Raw genomic sequence first — 19,862 nt, 5'->3', positions numbered from 1 at the left:
CTTACTTTAAAAAAAGTGGAGCAATCTTTTAACCATCCTCGGCTTTTAAAACAGTCTTTTTTTCAATCACTTCAGTCCACAATCCAAAATGCAAAAAATAAAAAGATACAGTCTTTGCAACAGGCTGCATACACCGAGTCAGGGATCACAGTTCTTTCCTGTAAGCTGAAAGATTTTTTAACAATTACATTGGTGTTAATTTCTGACAGATTCCTCTGATCTCCAAGGCAGTGAAGATAGGACGCTGTGTTTCAAACTCTCCTCCATTTGCACACATTTTCTTACAATCTTACAGCACAGAACATAACAAACCACAGCAACAGTAGGTCATTCAGACACTCAACCCTACTCCACCATTTAACGAGAGCTTGTGGTAGATTCCCACCCAATCTCTAAATCCTTTTAATTAGTACCCAAATTTCTGCCTATCTCTGTCTTGAATGCCCTCAGTGACTGAACATTCATACCCTCTCAGATAGAGAATCCAGAAGATTCATACTCGTCTGAGCAAAGAGATTTCTCCTCATTTCAATCCTTTGATCCAGACTTCTCCATTCCCCACCAATTTCTTATCAGGTTTATGTGTTACAATGAGAGACGGCCCCATTTTTGTAAACTTTAAGCAATCTAGGCCCAGTTTAGAGGAGGTCATGCAGAGAGTTGTTCCTCAATTGTCTCTTCCAATAAACTAGCCAATTAGCCTTGCATCCCCTGTTCTTTCCCCAGGCATAACCGTGCAAATATTTCTCTTCAAGTATTTATCCAATTTCTTCTAAGTTAACCTGCTTAGCTGTTCTTTTGGGTAGTGCGTTCCAGATTACAACAGTTCACTGTGCAAACTTCTTCTCTCGTCTCCCCTCTACCATTTTTGTCAGTTACATTACAGCTGTGTTCTCTGGTTACAGAGCTTCCTGTCATTGGAAACAATTTCTCCATATTGAGTCTATCACATCCATTCATGATTTTAGATATCTTCATCAAATCTCCTGAACCTTGTTTGCTCTAAAAACAATTGCACTGGCTTTCTCAAATCTTCATTTTTCATTTACCCAATTGCAAAAGTTGAGGCCATTAGTAATTTCTTTGAAATGTATTATCCTCACTGATTCAATGTGATTCTGATAAATTCAATCATAGTTTTTTATAAAGGCCTAATGAAAGGGAGTTCAGTGTTAGGTGACTAGATGGCTACACACACAGTCCCTGAGAACTGGTATCCACCCTTTGATATTCAGGCCACTCAGCTCCATTTGTGCTTCTATCTCTCATTTGCTGCATTCATGTTTGGAATTGGCAGATCTACAGGACAAAGAGGACTGGGAGCAGAGCTACTTGGAAAGCTTTTTCAAAGAGGCTGCATGCATACAATAGGCCAAAAATCCTCCTATATTGCTGCCTGATGGGGAAAGAGCTGTACATAGTGCTGATGGCTCAGTGAACAATCCTTCATCAATGTATTTGGGTCTCAGTAAATTTAGATATATGGGTATTAGTGTGAAGATTGAAATTTACGGTAACCATGGCAATGAGATAAAATTTTGAGGTACAATATGTGACCCCATCTTGAAGAATTGACTGTTTTATATTTTGTTCTCAGATGATGGAGTTCCCAGAACAGCCCGATCAATGTCCCTCACATTGGGAAAGGTAGGATTGCTAAATCATGGAAGCCCGTTGATTTTCAAGTTGAAAAGGGTATTGCAGCATCCAGCCATCCTTAAAACAGTTATGAAATACCCAGCTGCCAGTCCAGCTGTTGAATTTTCTCCATCCAAATGTAGATCATGTTATTGTAACCTACAAATGTTCGATAAGCAAGCAAAAGGAACTTTTACTTATCAGAAAATATATTATTTAATTAGGAGAATGTCCCTGAGCGCTTAATAGCAATGAAGTACCTTTGAAGAGTAGTTACTGTTGCAATGTAGGAAAGACAGCAGCCAATTTATGCACAGCAAAATCCTGCAAACCACAATGTGATAAATGACAGGCCATCTGGATATTTTGGTAATAATTACTGTTAGATAAATATTACCCTGGGTAGACCCTTGCACTTCTTTGAACAGCAGTTGTGGGATCCTTTATGCTAATCAGAGAGGTAAGGTGGGCCTTCCTATAATGTCTCTGGCTTTAGATAAATGATGATCTGGTGAATATAACTGCCCTTATTAGTAAAATGCCCCAAATGTTCACTCAGATAGAGGTTGAACTCATCCATGCATGTACAAGTCACAGCCTTAGATTCCTTCTTCAGTCTAACTAACCTCTTCCTGAGAAGATCCATGAGCTACGGCTACTCTGTGCATTTAATTTGGAGCCAGCTCTCTGTTTTTATATCAAAGCTGGTGATCTAATCAACTATATGATGTGACCTCTCTACATTACAGCAGTGAGTACAACTTGCAAACACTTCTAGACCTCCCATGCTGGAAAAAAGTGCTGTATAAATGCAAGTTCTTCCTCCTTTTTCAAGTTGACCTCTTTGTTAATGGAAAAGGGTAGTGTTTAAAACCCACTTTGACCCACTCAAACTTGCTGCTGCTTCCAGAATGAAATGTAGGAACCTCGCTTGGGCACAGAGGGATAATAGGAAAGAATTCAAGTTAAATATTTTTAAACAATTTTTCTTCATAGTATACTTTAAATGTTTCATGAACAATGAAGCAACAGCACAGGAAATAATTCAGTTCTTTGTATCTGTCCTGGCTGTTTGAAAGAGCTATCCAATTAGTCCCCTGTCCTCCTGCTCATTCCCCATTGACCTGTAAAATGCTCCCTTGGATAAAATTGCACAAGTAAAATTGTCTCTTATATTTTATTGTGTTTATTACTGAATTTTTAGTGCTCATCAAAAGAAACGTTGATTTCACTGAAGCTGGGTGAGTGCTCAGTAGAAAGGCTCCATGACTCACTGACATTTAGCTTTGTGCAATGGTTGCTTAGTTTTTAATATCACGATTGAGGAGAATGTAAATAGTATAGAAAGTGAAGAATATCATTGTGATTGTTCCAACTTGTTGGGGACAGTACATTGCTGGTTTACCTTCTGAGACATGTCAGTAAAGAAGTGACAGCCAGTAATAGTAATGAGAAAACATTCAACTCATCTCTATCAGATTCCTCTGTCTGGCTATTTTAGGAGAAGCGTTAATCTATTTATACCGAAGAGGGTTTAAAATTTCTGTAAAAGATGGGAAATTTTGCACTAGTACATTAAACAATGTTTCACAAATAGCAACACAGTCCTTCCACCTGGTAAACAATTTTTCACCTTGGTTGTAATCCATTTACATGGTCACAGGCTGAAACATTAATATTGCTAATTGCAGAGTAAAAACATTGGGGGTGAAATTGTCCTTGAAAATAGCTCATTAGGCAACTGTGTCAGTTGTTCAATTTTCTTTTTAAAATGTTAACACCCAGTTTTGCCTAAGATTTCACCCCTGTTGACTTGTTGCTCAGTGTTATGAATTTAACCATTTCAATATTATATGTGTTATGTTTTGTTTCAGACTGTACCTCGCAGGAGGGTCAGTGTAGCAGTGGTTCCAAAGTTTATTAACTTTCCAGGGCAGCCTGCCATCGTTACCGTGGTAAGTCAACAACTTGCTTATTATCAGACTATAAGGGAAAAGGTGACAACTCATATAAGCCAGATAACAAGTATTGCAAATGTTGTATTGAATTAAATATAATTAATTTTACTAGACATACTTTATTTGGCCCAACAGGTCCATACCAGTGCTTATGCTTTGCACAAACATCTTGCTTTCTAATTTCATCTCTCCCTGCAAGCATAACTTTCGACTCCTTTCTCCCTCATGTATTTCTCTAGGTTTCCCTTAAAAGTATCTATGCTGTTTGCCTCAGCTACTCCGTATGGTAAGAGGCTACATATTCTTAGCATTCTTAGAATACCACCCCCTTATTTGCCTGACTGAAATGTATAATCTTACATTCATTATTTTAAAATTGCATACACAGTTTGCAAGTGCCTTAACATTCCCTTATATTTTGTTTTCCTACTCCTAAGATGCTGCTTGGTCTGCTGTGTTCATCAGCTCTGCACCATGTTATCTCTGTTCTTGCTAAGTGCCAGTTCTATATTAGAAACCTGTGGGAGAATGAAGGACTGTGACTGTTAACTCCTTCTTGTTTTCTTTGCTATTTTCAAAATTAGTCACTCTGATTTTATCTTTCCTAAATGTGATTTTGATTGGGTGGCATGGTAGCTCAGTAGTTAGCACTGCTGCCTCACAACGCCCCATTCCACTCGGGTGGCTGTCCGTGTGGAGTTTGCACATTCTCCCTGTGTCTGTGTGGGTTCCCTCTAGGTGCTCTGGTTTCCTCCCACAGTCTAAGGATGTGCAGGCTGGGTTAGTAGGACATGCTAAATTGCCCGTAGTGTCTGAGGATGTTCAGGCTGGGTGAATTAGCCATGGGGAATGCAGGATTATAGAAATATGTAGAGGATGCTCTTCAGAGGGCCACTGTAGGGATTCTATCAATAATGTTGAAATATCACAGAAATCTTCAAATGTTTGATGGATGAAAGGGAGCATTTTTGATTTATATAGGGAGACAACAGTCAGGGTGAGGAATTGGGTAACTCAACAGAAAAGTTGGCAAACAGACAATATGCCAAAAATTGATCTGATTAACATAAATGTGTTTGTAAAAATGAAAAGTGGGATGTGTTATAGAATGGATCTGTGTGGTTAAAAGAAAAAAATGAAATTACATTGATACTTAGAAGAAAAACATATGATTTAGTTTGGATTTTGAATACTGTAAGTAACATGAGGAATATGCAAAGATTACTGGAAAATGAAAAACATATTCATAAACAACGTAAAAGAAAAATAGGGATTTTAATTAGCATTTCCAGAAGTAAAAGAAGATCTATAAGAGGGAAAGATTACAAGGGGTGAAGGAAATGTCTATTTATGGAGAGTTAAAGAGACGGCAATGAAGAGTAAATAACTTTTTACAAATGATGACAGAGCATTGATATGGATTAATTGAAGCAATATAAAGCTGAAATTTTAAAAATGATTCTGAAAGCAATAGCAGATTCAAGTTCAAGTTAGTCACTGGGCCTGAAGTTTGCCCCATGTCTGTTGAAAGCAGGGGCACAGGTAGAAATCACTGGCCCAGTGCGGCTTCTGGCCTATGCTCCCAACCTTGTCCCACCCCGTCCCACCCCTGACCCAAGTTATGGTTATTGGGCCTTGATGTATCCCCTTTCCTGGGTCCTGATTGAAAGAAGTCACAGAGGAGAGAAAAGAAGTTCTGACCATAATTCTTTTTTGGCAGTCCTGAAATACACAAAATGTCAACTTCCTTCAGGGATGGAGAGCAGGATTGACAGAATTAATACCAGATTAGTTAGTGCAATACCACTTTAGAAGAAACAGTTTTTATTTATAATTCACAATCAAGAAACATTCAAATTTGCAATGCATAGGTTAAACAAGAATTACTTTTGTCAAAAACTAGTCATGTTTAGCAATTTTAATAGAAACTTGTGAAGTTAGTAAGTAAACAAAATACAGTAAATCCTGGATCTTCCTTTCTAACAGGGTGAACCTAAACCACATGGATTAAGAGGTTCTAGAAAGTAGCTCAGTGCTATCACCACCTTCCCAAGGCCAATTAAGAATCAGTAATAAATGCTAGTCTGGACAACAATGTTGAATTGTGTGAATGAATAAAAGAAATCAAACGTTGTACAGAATTAGGATTTTGAACATGAAATACAAGATGATATTGTTGGGAGCTTTTTTGAACAGCGGGTGATAATGAGCTGGAACTTGTTGCTGATGAGATCGGTGGAAGCAGAGATGATCAATGATTTAATTTTTCATAATTGTATAGGACATTAGTGAGGCTGTACCTGGAGTAATATGCACAGTTTTGGTCTCAAACATATGGAGTATTCACTTGCACTGGAAGGAATTCAGAGAATGATCACTGCCTTGATTTCTGATATGTCTTATAAAGAAAGGTCAGGCTTGTAATCATTGTCATTTAGAAGTGGGCAGTGATCATTTGAAAATGTAAGATTGTGAGGTATCTTAACAAAGCAGATGCTGCGAAGATATTTCCCTTTTAGAAGCAATCTATAACTAGAGAGCATAGTTTACAAATAAGGTGTCTCTCATTTAAACAGAGAAGAGGAGGATTTTTCTCGTTATTCTTTGGAATTCTCATCAATAGACAGTAGAGGCGGCTGAGTTATTGAACCCATTCGAGGATGACTTTACAACTTTTTAATCTACAAGGGCGTCAAGGGTTGTGGGGAAGAGGCAGGAAATTGTTGCAAAGGCTACAATCTGACTTGTTGTGACATTGCTGAATGGACTGAATGGCATACTCCTACTCCAATTTTTTACAATTAATCAAAAGGAAATTGAATGGGTAATTAAGGAAGATAAATATACTGGATCATGTGGATGCAGTGGTGGATTGGGATTGACTGGTTTGCTGTGCAGCCAGTCATCGTATACCCGATGGGCTGAATTGCCTCCTCCTGCACTGTAATGATCCCGTGACATTGGATATTTGATGAGATTCTTAGCAAGATGAATCAAGTTACAAGGAAATGCATGAGTTGAATTCTCATGGGTTTAACAATGTGGAATCAATATGGGCATAGATAATGGGAACTGCAGATGCTGGAGAATCCAAGATAACAAAGTGTGAAGCTGGATGAACACAGCAGGCCAAGCAGCATCTCAGGTGCACAAAAGCTGACGTTTCCAGCCTAGACCCTTCATCAGAAAAGGGGGGTGGGGAGAGGGTTCAGAAATAAATAGGGAGAGAGGGGGAGGCAGATCGAACATGGATAAGAGGAGAAGATAGGTGGAGAGGAGAGTATAGGTGGGGAGGTAGGAAGGGGATAGGTCAGTCTGGGCAGGACGGACAGGTCAAGGAGGTGGGATGAGGTTAGTAGGTGGGAAATGGAGGTGCGGCTTGAGGTGGGAGGAGGGGATAGGTGAGAGGAAGAACAGGTTAGGGAGGCAGGGACGAGCTAGGCTGGTTTCGGGATGCAGTGGGGGGAGGGGAGATTTTGAAGCTTGTGAAGTCCACATTGATACCATTAGGCTGCAGGGTTCCCAAGTGGAATATGAGTTGCTGTTCCTGCAACCTTCGGGTGGCATCATTGTGGCACGGCAGGAGGCCCATGATGGACATGTCGTCTAAGGAATGGGAGGGGAAGTTAAAATGGTTCACGACTAGGAGGTGAAGTTGTTTATTGCGAACCGAACGTAGGTGTTCTGCAAAGCGGTCCTCAAGCCTCCGCTTGGTTTCCCCAATTTAGAGGAAGCCACACCGGGTACAGCGTATACAGTATACTTCATTGGCAAATGTGCAGGTGAACATCTGCTTAATATGGAAAGTCATCTTGGGGCCTGGGATGGGGGTGAGGGAGGAGGTGTGGGGGCAAGTGTAGCACTTCCTGCGGTTGCAGGGGAAGGTGCCGGATGTGATGCGGTTGGAGGGCAGTGTGGAGCGGACAAGGGAGTCACGGAGAGAGTGGTCTCTCCGGAAGGCAGACAAGGGTGGAGATGGAAAAATGCCTTGGGTGGTGGGGTTGGATTGTAGATGGCGGAAGTGTCGCAGGATGATGCGTTGTATCCGGATGTTGATGGGGTGGTATGTGAGGACTAGGGGGATTCTCTTTGGGCGGTTATTGCAGGGGCGGGGTGTGAGGGATGTGTTGTGGGAAATGCGGGAGACATGGCCGAGGGCATTCTCGACCACTGCTGGGGGGGAAGTTGCAACCCTTGAAGAACCCGGACATCTGGGATGTGCGGGAATATGGGCATATCTGTTTTAAAAGAAAATTACTGCACATGCTGAGAATTGAAATAAAAGCAAGTAATGCTAAACAGTCACCAGGTCTGGCTGCATTAGCATGAAACAGAGCTAACATTTTAGGTCATAGAGTTGCCTTCTTGCCTGAAACGGTAAATTCCTATTTTTCTATTGCAGGAAACGATATCTGACTTGCTGAGTGTTTGCAGCATTTCCTGATTTTAGCGCAATATGTCATCATGTTCTGTGTGTGTGTACTGATATCATTTAGCTTAATTGTTGTCGTGAAGGCCTTTGATGCATTTATCTCATGCAATCTTAATTGCGTTGAACTGGACTCCTTTTAGCATTGTACAGCACAGCTATACTCAGCATCTCTCTACTGCAACTGATATCTTAATGAAGCATATCAACTCTCTGGGCCAACACAATATTATACATGTGTGCTCTGTTGTAGGGATTGGCAGTGGGAGGTATAATCTTATCCTTGGAGATTTGCAGCAGGTGACCAAAGTCTCAATGATAAGCTATTATTCCTGAACTAATGTGTATATATATATATAAAATCCTGAACTGCCTCTTCACAAAAGCCTGGTTGACAGACATGTTTCCATTTGTTATACTTCCCACCTTTGTAGGCAGAACCAAATAGCAATGGCGGCAGCTCCAACCCTGCGACTTCCAATACCACCAGCCCCAGCAGCTCCAGCACCATGAATGTCTGCAACTCCAGTGGGATTAACATGTATTCCAGTCCAACACTGGCTCCTCTCATCGAACAGTGAGTACAGCAGCAATGTTTAATTGTTATCTGAGAGATTTTAGAATTATTTATTTCTTACAGGGCTAATGGTAAGATTCTTAGTAGCGTGGATGAGCAGAGAGATTTTGGTATCCATGTACTCAGATCCTTGAAAGTTGCCACCCAGGTTGACAGGGCTGTTAAGAAGGCATACAGTGTTTTAGCTTTTATTAATAGAGGGATCGAGTTCTGGAACCAAGAGGTTATGCTGCAGCTGTACAAAACTCTGGTGCGGCCGCACTTGGAGTATTGCGTACAGTTCTGGTCACTGCATTATAAGAAGGATGTGGAAGCTTTGGAAAGGGTGCAGAGGAGATTTACTAGGATGTTGCCTGGTATGGAGGGAAGGTCTTACGAGGAAAGGCTGAGGGACTTGAGGCTGTTTTCATTAGAGAGAAGAAGGTTGAGAGGTGACTTAATTGAAACATATAAAATAATCAGAGGGTTAGATAGGGTGGATAGGGAGAGCTTTTTTCCTAGGATGGTGATGGCGAGCACGAGGGGGCATAGCTTTAAATTGAGGGGTGAAAGATATAGGACAGATGTCAGAGGTAGTTTCTTTACTCAGAGAGTAGTAAGGGAATGGAACGCTTTGCCTGCAACGGTAGTAGATTCGCCAACTTTAGCTACATTTAAGTCGTCATTGGATAAGCATATGGACGTACATGGAATAGTGTAGGTTAGATGGGCTTGAGATTGGTATGACAGGTCGGCACAACATCGAGGGCCGAAGGGCCTGTGCTGTGCTGTAATGTTCTATGTTCTATGTTCTAAAGATATGGGCGTCATGTGCATTTCCCAGCGCTAGATTCCCTGGAAGTTGGTGGTGGGCTTATTTTCTTGAACTGCTGGTCTAATACATTGAATGACTTGTTAGGTCACTTCGGAAGGTGTTTAAGAGCCAATTATATTTTAATGGGCCTGGAATTACATATAGGCTTACACAGGGTAAGGATGGCAATAGGTGGGAAATGATGAACGAGATGGGTTTTTGATTTGATTTGAGTTGATTTATTGTTGTCACCTATACTGAGGTACAGTGAAAAGTGTTCCCTTATGTGCTTTATAGGCAGATCATACTATACAAGTTCACAAGTGTAGCAGAACAGAGTGCTGGATAAAATGTTACACCTGCCATGAAAGTGCAGAGAGAAATCAACATTAACATTAAAGAGGTCCATTCAAAAGTCTGATAACAGTAGGGAAGGATCTGTTCTTGAATCTGTTCGTACATGTATTCAAACTTTCATATCTCAAATGTTAATGTTGACCTTTCTCTCTGCACCTTCTCCGTGGCTGTAACACTGTATTCTGCACTCTGTTCTGCTACCCTGATACACCTTGTATGGTACAATCTGCCTGTATAAGCATGCAAAACATCATTTTTCACAGTACCTCAGTATATGTGACAACAATAAATCAAACTCAATCTCAAACTCAATAACAATCAGATAATCTGCTTTTGTGGTGTTGATTGAGGTCATGTTTTGGCCAGAATACCAGGGATAGTTTCCCTGTATGCTTTCAAAATTGTGCGTTAGAATTTTTAACATCCATCCCAGCAGGCTTCAGTTTAATGTCTTTCTGAGAATAGCACCCCCAACAGTGCAGCGCCCCTCCAGTACTACACAAATGTTTCAACCTTGATCTTTGTTCTCAAAATCTGGAATAAGACTTTAATTCAAAGACTTGCAACACAGAGACCTAAGTCATTGATCCAGCATTGCTGCTGAAGATGCATTTCATTCTGAGAGGTCAGTGCTGGACAAACATTTGCTCTTTCCGTTTTCCTGTGTCAGTGAAGCTAAATTCTTTGTTTCCTATATACAAAGCGGGAAGCAAAATGGTGATAAGGAGAATGAATGTCCTACTCCAGGCAAAGTCCAACCGGTCAAGGTCGAGATAACTAGCTCAGAGACAAAAGCCAGAATTGAAGAGGAAGCTTACAATAAAGGGTAAGATTTCCCTTGCGCCTGGAGAGAACAGAATGTAATATGTAGATGCTGGTACAGTGTCCACCCTCATAATTCACACAGTGTTGGCTCCCCAGTGCTGAATCTCCCCATTGCTCAGACTCTGCAAAAACAATACAGACCTTCAGATATCATGCCAGCCATTCCCTGGATCCAGTCAGAATTCAAGTGATCTTATTACTTATTGTTTGTTAGAAAAACGTCAAAAGATACTTATCTTTTTGGCTCAGGTGCTTAACTTCTTCTCCCATCAACCACCCCCAGTCCCTGCATTGTTCTATTTCTCTTGCTGCATTTTCTATAAATCTCCATTATGGAATTATGAGAAACCTTGCCAGGAGCAATGGAAGTCCTCTGACAGCTCCTTACGTAGAGTATTCATATCCAAATCAGACATTCATTTGCCCTTTCTTTCTGCTCTAAGAATGTTTCCAGTAAGGCAATACCTCGATTGTAAAATCCTCAATTTTTTTTCAAATCTCTCAATGGGCTGACCTCTCCCTATCCCAGTAAACTCCTCCAACTTTATAACAGTGGAAATGAACATTGAATGGTGAGATTAAAAACCTCTTCTCAGACAGTCCCTTGGAATTGAGGACAGCTTGCTTGCCCTCTAGAATGATGGGTTCTAAGTTTTCTCATAAATACACTGTGCAATCTGCACACTCTGTCATATGCAAGGCAGGTATTTGAATACTTTGTAGGTTTGCACTCCCCAACATCTTAACTTCTGCTCTGATATTTAACATCCTCAGAGATGTTTTGAAGGCATAGCTAAAGTGTTTCTGTCATAATCCTGGGAGTTTCCTGGCGTTATCAATTTCCAAGTTGCTTCAGATCCTAATATCGCATTCAGGAGGGATATATCCAGCCTAGCAGAACTGGCTATAAATGATTAATGTTAGTTTGGGAAAGGATACTGCCTTTAGGCCACGTTTCCTGCCATTAGATTAATGCTTTGAATTGCCTGCTGCTGTTCGTCCAAGTTTCTCAAATAGGTTGTCTAATAGCATGGGAAAGGACTGTATTAAGATTGGTGCAGGAGTACTATGTAGACCTGTGTGGACATTGCATCCAAACTGCACACATCATCCAATCCAAATCTGTATTTATGGCCGGCGCAATGTGACCTAAAAATTGTGCAAAGTTTTATAAACTTTTTTGCCTCCAAGTTACCAAGAAGGTTTGAAGGCCCAACTGAGCCAGGAACAGAAGGAGTTGCATGACATCCCTGAGAAGGTGGAGGAGCACAACATGGAGAAACAACCAGAACTCAACTTCAAAGAAGAAAGGAAATGCAGGTGGGTTCCTGAAATTTTCATCGCACTAATGAAAAGATTTGCTGCATTATTTCTGGGATTTCTATTGCATTGTATTGTTCTGCCCCCAGTTTTGTATTTAATGTGGCACATCACAAATCACAGAAACTGATTTTAAGCAATCAGGATGTAATATCCCAGATTCAGTGATCACTATCCTAAATTTGAGCTCTCAAAAGCAACAATGAGGTACTAGTGAAAATACTGGACCAGAGGCTTGGGCTGAGGCTTTGGGAACATTGGTTCAAAATGTAACATAGCAGCTAGTGCAATTTAAAGTCAGTTTTAAGCTTGTCTCATTAAGGGTACCACAGAAATTATTATCAGTTGTCATAAAAATCCATTTAATGCCTTTCAGGGTAGGAAATCTTCCATCTATACCTGGTCTGGCCTACATGTGCCTCTAGACCCACAGCAATGTGGTTCACTCTTAACTGTTGTCAAGCGCAACTAGAAATGGATAGCAAATGCCAGCCTTGCCACTCATCTGTTAATTTTTAAGAAAGGTTAATTATCCTATAACCCAAATTCAGGCTCAATTTCCTTGATGCAGGGAGTAGTATCCATAGGGTTTAATACAGATTGTTTGGTTTTATACTTCTGTTGATAAAACCAAGGATACTCTACAATTTTTTGCCATCCTCTTTACCTGCTGTGTTACCTTCAAAGATTAGTGAATATATATGGTTCAAGTCACACGTTGTGGTTTGGTAAACCACTCCATTATGGAAATAAACTTTATAGAATTCCTTTAAAGGAAACTGTTCTAGCGGGATGACTGTACTGGTCTTGGAGGGGCTGCATTGCAGATTCACCAGACCAATACTGGGTATACTGAACATTCAATTATGAAGACAGTTTGCATGTATTAAACTTATGGTCACTTGAATATAAAAGATTAATTATTAATTGGAAGGATTAAAATGTTAAAGATTCAATGAAGTAGATAAAGACAATTTCATCTTGATGAGGATTATTCAGAACAAGGGTAGTATTAGGCATTCAGGGATGATATCAGGAAACATTTCTTCAGAGTAGTGGAAATTTGGAACACTGTCCCAAAAAGGCTGTTGATGATTTGAAAGTGTTGGGATGCATGGATCTTTTCAGATTGAAACCTTTAGGTTTTCCTTTGGTAGGGTATTACGGAAAGCAAAAAGAAAACAAGCAAATAGAGTCAAGCTACAAGTTAACCATAATCTAATAGATTGGTAACAGACTTGAGGGCACAAATTGGAGGCTGATATCAACAATGATTCTAAGAAACATACAGAAGCGAAAATTATTTCCTCTCAGCTCAATTTCGTTTGAATCATGTTTTATACAACCCAAGCCTCCATAACTAGCAACGTCAGCAGTGTTGGTTTGGAGTACACACCAGACTAGTACACATGGGATATCATTTTGGATTGAAGATTGCATTGTGGAAGGAACTCTCTGAAGTGATAATGAAACATGTATGTCAATAACATCTAAATGTTAATTAAAGTCCCCGCTTTGCTTGATAACAGATTGCACCAGCTTCATCATTTCCTGTAAACAAGAACTTGTACTCCATTTACTTTCCAAAATGCATTCTTTCTCCCACTTCCATATTTTGGACACAGAAGTACTTAGTGTAAGTTGCATTGTTTCTGTCAGTGCACAGATGCTGTTTGAGTTATTAGATTCCCACCAGTTTCTCTGCAATTCCAGGTCATTCTGATCATATAGGAGCTGCCACACAAGTACAGAATCCTTTGCACTTGGCTCCGCAGGGGCTCTGGGTCCAGTCTGCAGGCACAGGGTTCTAACACAGTAAATCATAGAGGGAAATGCATCTGAGTTGTCCCAGAGACTAATTTGAGAAAAGATGGTCACTAATCTTGATGCAAGTAATAAAAAATGGTGTCTCTCTCTGTCTCTCATTCTTTATTTTGCTGACTGTATTTGACTCTGCCTCTCTCGCTTTGTCCAAATTTCTAACTTTGCTTTCTTTTCTTTTTCTCTGTCTTTACCTGTCTCTGTGTTTCTATCTGACTTTTTCATGTTCCTTCTTCCTCTATCTCTTTGTTTGTTTCTCTCTTCCTCTCTCTGTCATTCTCTGTTTTGTCACTCTATGTATTTTGCCATTTTTCAATCTTTCTCACTCTCTTTTGTTTTATCCCTCTGTTCGTTTCTCTTGTTCAATCTCTGCATTCTTCTGCCCCCTGTCTTGCTCTGTCTGTTTTGTTCCATCCTACTACTCTGTTCCTTTTTGTCTGTAAGTCCTTCTTTATCCCTCTATCTCTTCCTTTCTGCCTCACTCTTTCTCTCTGTCTTTCTCCATTTCTTACCTTCTCTACTTCTATTGCCTTGTCTCTCTTCTGTCTCTTTTCCATTTGCCTATCTGTTTCCTCAACCTCTCTCCCTTCCTTCATGCCATCTCTGTCTTGCCTTTTCTGTGTTTCGCGTCTCTTTGTTTTTGGCCTCTCTTTGTCCACCTCTCCCTCTCTCAATTTCTCTGTTCCCTTTCTCTGCGTATCTCTCTCTCTCTCATTCCCCTTCTCACAGTAAGTTTGAAGAAGTTTCAGAGCTGATCGACAGACTGTGCCCAAAGTGTTTGAGACATCGCAGTGCAGTCTGGATTGTGGGGGCTGTGGTACTATTCTTTGCAGTTCTCATCAGCATCTTCAGCTCCGCCCATTATCCGTGCAGTGATCTATCGGACACTCCAAGCAGGAAGGGCAGCTGCTCAGCGGTGCAGAAATATCTCTGGCCTTTCTCAGGATCACGACACAAGAACCGGGAACAGGTGTAACAGAAAGTTTCGATTTCTGAGGAGCGAGAGCACAAATCATTCCACAACCAAATACCAGGGAGACAGCTTTCACAAGACTTCCAAAGGCATGTGAACACAGGCATTTATAGAACCATCATTGCTTGAACCATCCACCAACGTAATGATCAGCTGCTAATTTACAACTAGGAACAGCATAGTTTATGTAGCCCTCTAAGATATTACAACTATTTAACTGTTTTATCCTTAAAGGCGTTTAATCATTTTATTGTTTGTGTGTTTAAATGTTGATTATCGGCGTAAGTAAATATTCATACTTCTGAATAATCTTGTTACAAACTGTTTCCTATTTTACTTCTGTGAGCTGGAAGACAAATCAGGTGATCTTTTTTAGCTATTACATTATTTTTATTGGCGACTTCTTACCTGATTTTAATTCTTTATGATGAATTACCCAAAATAGGACAGTCACAATGCTGGTTGTGATCAAACTATATTGTGCTCTAGTCAGTCCCACCTTGGAGTATTGTGTCATGTTCCAGTAATGGAGACAATGGAGCTACATTCATACACTGGAGGCCAAACAGAGAAGAGCCACAAATCTAAGATCATCAAAGGGTCAGAATAATGAAAATACTGGAAAGAAAGTTTTGGAAGGAGAGAACTGCGAGGTGATTCTTAAACAATTTGTTAAAATAAATAAAGACTGCAGCTGAAACCAGAAGAGCAGGATAAGGGAAAGCTAGTTCAAACTAGTTAATAAAAGGCAAGTTGAATCAAATAAATGGAAAATCCAGTTCTTTTTCCTTTGCCCAGAGAAATGGATGCATGTGGAATGAAAGCTTGAATAGGGTTGTGGGATGTAACGACCCAGGGAAGTTTAGGGATAGAAGCATCTCCATTGATGGATGAATGAAATTGATAGGGTCGATCTTCATGGACTAACATTCAGCAAGACCTTCTACATCCCCCATGATTTTGTGACCTTCACTTTTAATGATTATTTCAAGAGTGATGAGTTTCACTTGTTAATACATTGCAACATAGCATTCGAACTATTGTGTCTGTTGACGGACCTGAAACAATAAAAAGAAAAGGAAAATAAGAACACAAACTGAAATCCCCAAGGAATCAGACCTACTCCACCATCTCCTATCCAGACTTACTTTTTCCTCGACTTTTAAACTGGGTGACATGTTCACCCTGTATTCCTCCTACTACCCTGACATTTAGAACCAGAATGTTAGAGCAAGCCACTGCTGTCTTCGCTGCCCAACTTTGATCCATCCGGAATGATATCCCCATCCTTCACCTGAGCATTCCCAACTGGAGATTTGGCAGATCAGGGAGCATTCTCCTGCCACAACTATTGTGGAAGATCAATCTGTGAAGAAAGTAGTCTGGAGAAATCCCAGCAGACATTCCAACCCCAAACTTTGCCATCTTTTGTGATCAGACAATACCATTTCTAGAATTATCTCGCCTAATTCAGGGGGAACAAAAGTAATTTTGTACCTTTGTTGTACTGATTCTAAAAATCATAATACAAGCAAAAGAAGAGACTTAGTTGTTAGATGAGAGGCAACAGTATATAAATGCACCTTCTTATCATTCATTCATTTGATGTGAGAGTTGCTGGCCAAGCCAGCATTTAATCCCACTGACAACGTGGTGCTGAAATGTCTTTTTGAACCACTACAGTCCATGTGGTGTAAGGACACATAAATGCTGTTAGGAAAGGTGTTCAAGAAATTTGACCCAGTGACAGGGAAAGAATGGTGATATATTTTCAAATCAGAGTGGATGCCTTGCAGAAAAACTTGCAGGTGGTCATGTTCTCATTCATTTGGTGCAGGGTGTGAGATGTTGTGGGTTTAGAAGGTGCTGCAAAGAAGCCCTTTATGATCTGCAAAATTGCTTCTCGTAAATGGTACGCACTGCTGCCACTGAGTGCTAATGATGGAGGGACTGAGTGTTTGAGGTGGTGGATGGACTCCTAGTCAAGTGGGCTGATTTTATCCCTGGTTGACGTGAAATCCCCTGAGTGTTGATTCCCTGAGCTGTACTAATTCAGGGAAGCAGAGAATATTCTGTCACTCTCCTTAGTTGTGCCTTGTGAGTAATGGACAGGCTTGGAGAAGTCAGGAAGTGAGTTACTTGCTGCAGAATTACCATCCATTGATTTGCTTTTGTAGTCACAATATTTAGGTGGCTCGTCCAGTTAAATATATTGGTACATTTTATACATGTTCTCAGCTGTCCTGGCTTTAATTAATGGAAAACTTAAATAATAAATACTTAAAATTGTGTTGAATTTTACTCAAAAATTGAAAATGCCAAATTAACAATTGTGTGCAGTTACTGCAATGGTAATGCCCTCATTCTAAGATGATAAGATCATTCTTAAATTTAATAGGCCCGTTGTAAAGTGCAATATTTCTGAATAATTCCATTGATTAGGCAGGGTTCCTCCACCAAAGCACTGAGAACACTTGAAAGTAACTCAATAATATTCATCCTTCATGTCTGAATGTTTGCATATTATATCAAGACCCATGTAAAGTTTTGCACGTTAAAGCTAACACATTGTACTGTATAGTCCCACATACTTGATTTTGTTAAAATAAAGTTTACCTAAAATGTTTCTGTGTAACTTGTTTGACAAGAGATTTTTTTTCCAATTAGAACCTTAAAGATTTATAACAGTAGGAAACTGTTAGCTCATTGCATTTGTACCAATTCTTTGCGACATCAACATGAAACTGAATCACTTAGCTAACTAGTTAGTGGTTTGTACAAACTAATCCTACTGTCCTGCTCTCTCCTCAAGAGCTTTACATCAATCCAAAACTAATTCTACTGAACCACGCTCTCCTTATAGCACTAAATCAACCCAAAACTAACTATGATACCCTGCTGTCTTCCCATAGCTCTGTATGGATCTCAAATAGTCCCAGTCTCTTCCTGTCACCCTCTTTCAATTGCATGCCAATGCTACCACTCCATCTCTATGGTTTTATGTGCTCTTTTTCTTAAATAACTATCCTGGTTATTGGTATTACTATCATTGGTATTTGCCTCAAACTTCTGCCTTGGCAAAATGTTCTGTACTCTCACAGCCGTCTAAGTAATAACATTTCACGAAGCTCTATCCTTTGTCTTTAAATAACAACTTTAAACTGATGATTCCCTTGGCACTGAATTCCCAACGGGAGGAAACCATCTTTCCTTGTACCCAATCTGAAAGTAAGTCCAGCTTGTCCTCGTACATCTGAAACAAAATCTCGCTAAATCAACCATTGCTCAGTAATGTGACATCCAAAACTGCACGTAGTTTCTAATTGTGGCTTAGTGGTTTGTACAAAGTTAACCATTACATCTTCAATCTTAATGTTCTATGTCCTCAATTGTAAAACCACATTTTCTAGTGATTTTTCTATGAAAGATAATTTATATGCAGTCATTGGATGCAGGCGTCACTTGCCAGCTCAGATTTATTGCCCATCACTGTTTACCCTGGAGAAGGTAGTAGTGAGTAACCTGGAAATGCTGCAGTCTTAGGGTTTAGGGACAGTCGCAGAGCTGTTAGGAAGGTAATTCTGGGATTTTGACCCCATAACACTGAAAGAACAGCAATGTAGTTCCAAGTCAAAATGGTGCATGGTTTGAAGGAAAGTGATGGTTTTCCTTTGTATTGTCTGTCCTTGTCCTCTAGGTGGTGGAGTTTGTGGGTTTGGAAGGTGCTGTCAAAGTAGCATTGGTGAGTTACTGCAGTGCATGTTGTAGATGGTACACACTACTGTGACTGTGTTACAGGGGTGAAGAGATTGAATGTTTACAATCATGGATAGAGTCCTAATTAAGCAGGCGACTTTGTCCTGAGTAGACTTGAGCTTCTTATATGTTCATGGAGCTATATCAATCCAGACAAGTAAGGTGTAGTCCATCACACTTCTGACTTGTGCCTTGTAGTTGAGGGAGAGGCATTGAAGAGACAGGAAGTGAATTACACACCACAGAATTCCTAGTGTCTGACCTGCTCCTATGGCCACAAAATTTGTACGGCTAGTTCAGTTCAGTTTCTAGTCAACAACAACCCCAGGATATTGATAGTGGAGAATTCAGTGACGGTGATGCCATGGTGCATTTCTTGTCCAAAATGCATTACAGCCAAACAAGTAAATTTGAAGCATATTTTAGTGTGGGAAATGTGGCAGCCAAAGCTTGCAAAAAAAATCATGTTGATAGTTTGTATAACATATTGTTCCAATCAAGTGAGGAGGAGTAAATTGGTTCCCCTCTTTTCAGTCTCCTCCATTGGCAAAAGCAAAGATTTATATTCTTTTTTTGCACAAAGCTTACCATTTTCAATTAGAATGTAGTTAATAAGTGCTGTAGAAACAAAAAAGCTCCAATTAGAAGGTCTCGTTGAGTGAAAGAACGAGTAATTTATCGGGCTAACCCTGAAAAATAAAATCAAAGCACAAATACGCACCTGTACAAAGTTAAAGAGGGATTGTGTCCAGTACAAAACAGAAATAAAAGAAAGCACAGTTTAAAATCCTTAGGGTGTGAAAGGTTTTAACCTGGGATCAAATTTATTTAATTGAAGACCTGTGTCCCCAGCAGTGGTGAATAACTTTTAAATTTTTCTTACCCTGATGTTTCCTTTCAGTCAACTCAGTAACCAGGCATTTTACATTCTTCAGAGGCTGACAGATCACTTTCTTTATGTGCTTCCAGCTGCAAATGCATCTCCCGTCCTCTGCCAAAAGCCGCTCCTTGAAATACAGCTGCCTTGAATATTCCAATCACTGTTTCCAAGTTTAATAATTGTAATAGCGTCTTTCACCTCTAATATGTAAATTTAACATAAATAGGAGATGGGAATTTCTTCATGCCTAACTGGTTCAAAATATCAGACAATTTTGTACATTCCACGTTGATTTCATGACTTGCAGCTAACCTGTGTGGTAAATTGATTGTTGTGGCTATTTTGAGTCAGGATTTTTGTTCCTTTTTGAAACTATAACTGTCCCAGGTATTAAAATCAGATAATGGAATTTGAAAATGAATTGGCAATTTTTATCTCTATTGTTATAGTTTCCATACAAATGTGAAGATTTGCACTTTTTAAGCTAAAGCATTATGTGGTATAATGCCGTATCGTTGATTTTGTTAAAATAAAA

At 39.9% G+C, this 19,862-nt stretch overlaps 1 protein-coding gene across 6 annotated transcripts in view; it reads left to right on the top strand.

Annotated features, from left to right (window-relative positions):
* The window catches only part of mrvi1 (murine retrovirus integration site 1 homolog), a 158,306-nt gene extending 138,444 nt beyond the window's left edge, over nucleotides 1-19,862 (top strand). For 5 of the 6 annotated variants that reach the window (XM_059652082.1, XM_059652079.1, XM_059652081.1 and 2 more), the window contains 6 exons: nucleotides 1,598-1,647; nucleotides 3,513-3,593; nucleotides 8,460-8,602; nucleotides 10,456-10,578; nucleotides 11,769-11,897; nucleotides 14,448-19,862. In XM_059652082.1, coding sequence (XP_059508065.1) covers nucleotides 1,598-1,647; nucleotides 3,513-3,593; nucleotides 8,460-8,602; nucleotides 10,456-10,578; nucleotides 11,769-11,897; nucleotides 14,448-14,694 — 773 coding nt within the window. In that variant the 3' untranslated portion in view covers nucleotides 14,695-19,862. The remainder of the gene's footprint in view (nucleotides 1-1,597; nucleotides 1,648-3,512; nucleotides 3,594-8,459; nucleotides 8,603-10,455; nucleotides 10,579-11,768; nucleotides 11,898-14,447) is intronic. The other variant, XM_059652080.1, reaches the window with a different exon arrangement.

This window comes from Stegostoma tigrinum, chromosome 17 (assembly GCF_030684315.1).
Source record: "Stegostoma tigrinum isolate sSteTig4 chromosome 17, sSteTig4.hap1, whole genome shotgun sequence".
Classification (NCBI taxonomy): domain Eukaryota; kingdom Metazoa; phylum Chordata; class Chondrichthyes; order Orectolobiformes; family Stegostomatidae; genus Stegostoma; species Stegostoma tigrinum.
This window is presented reverse-complemented; position numbering and strand designations above follow the sequence as displayed.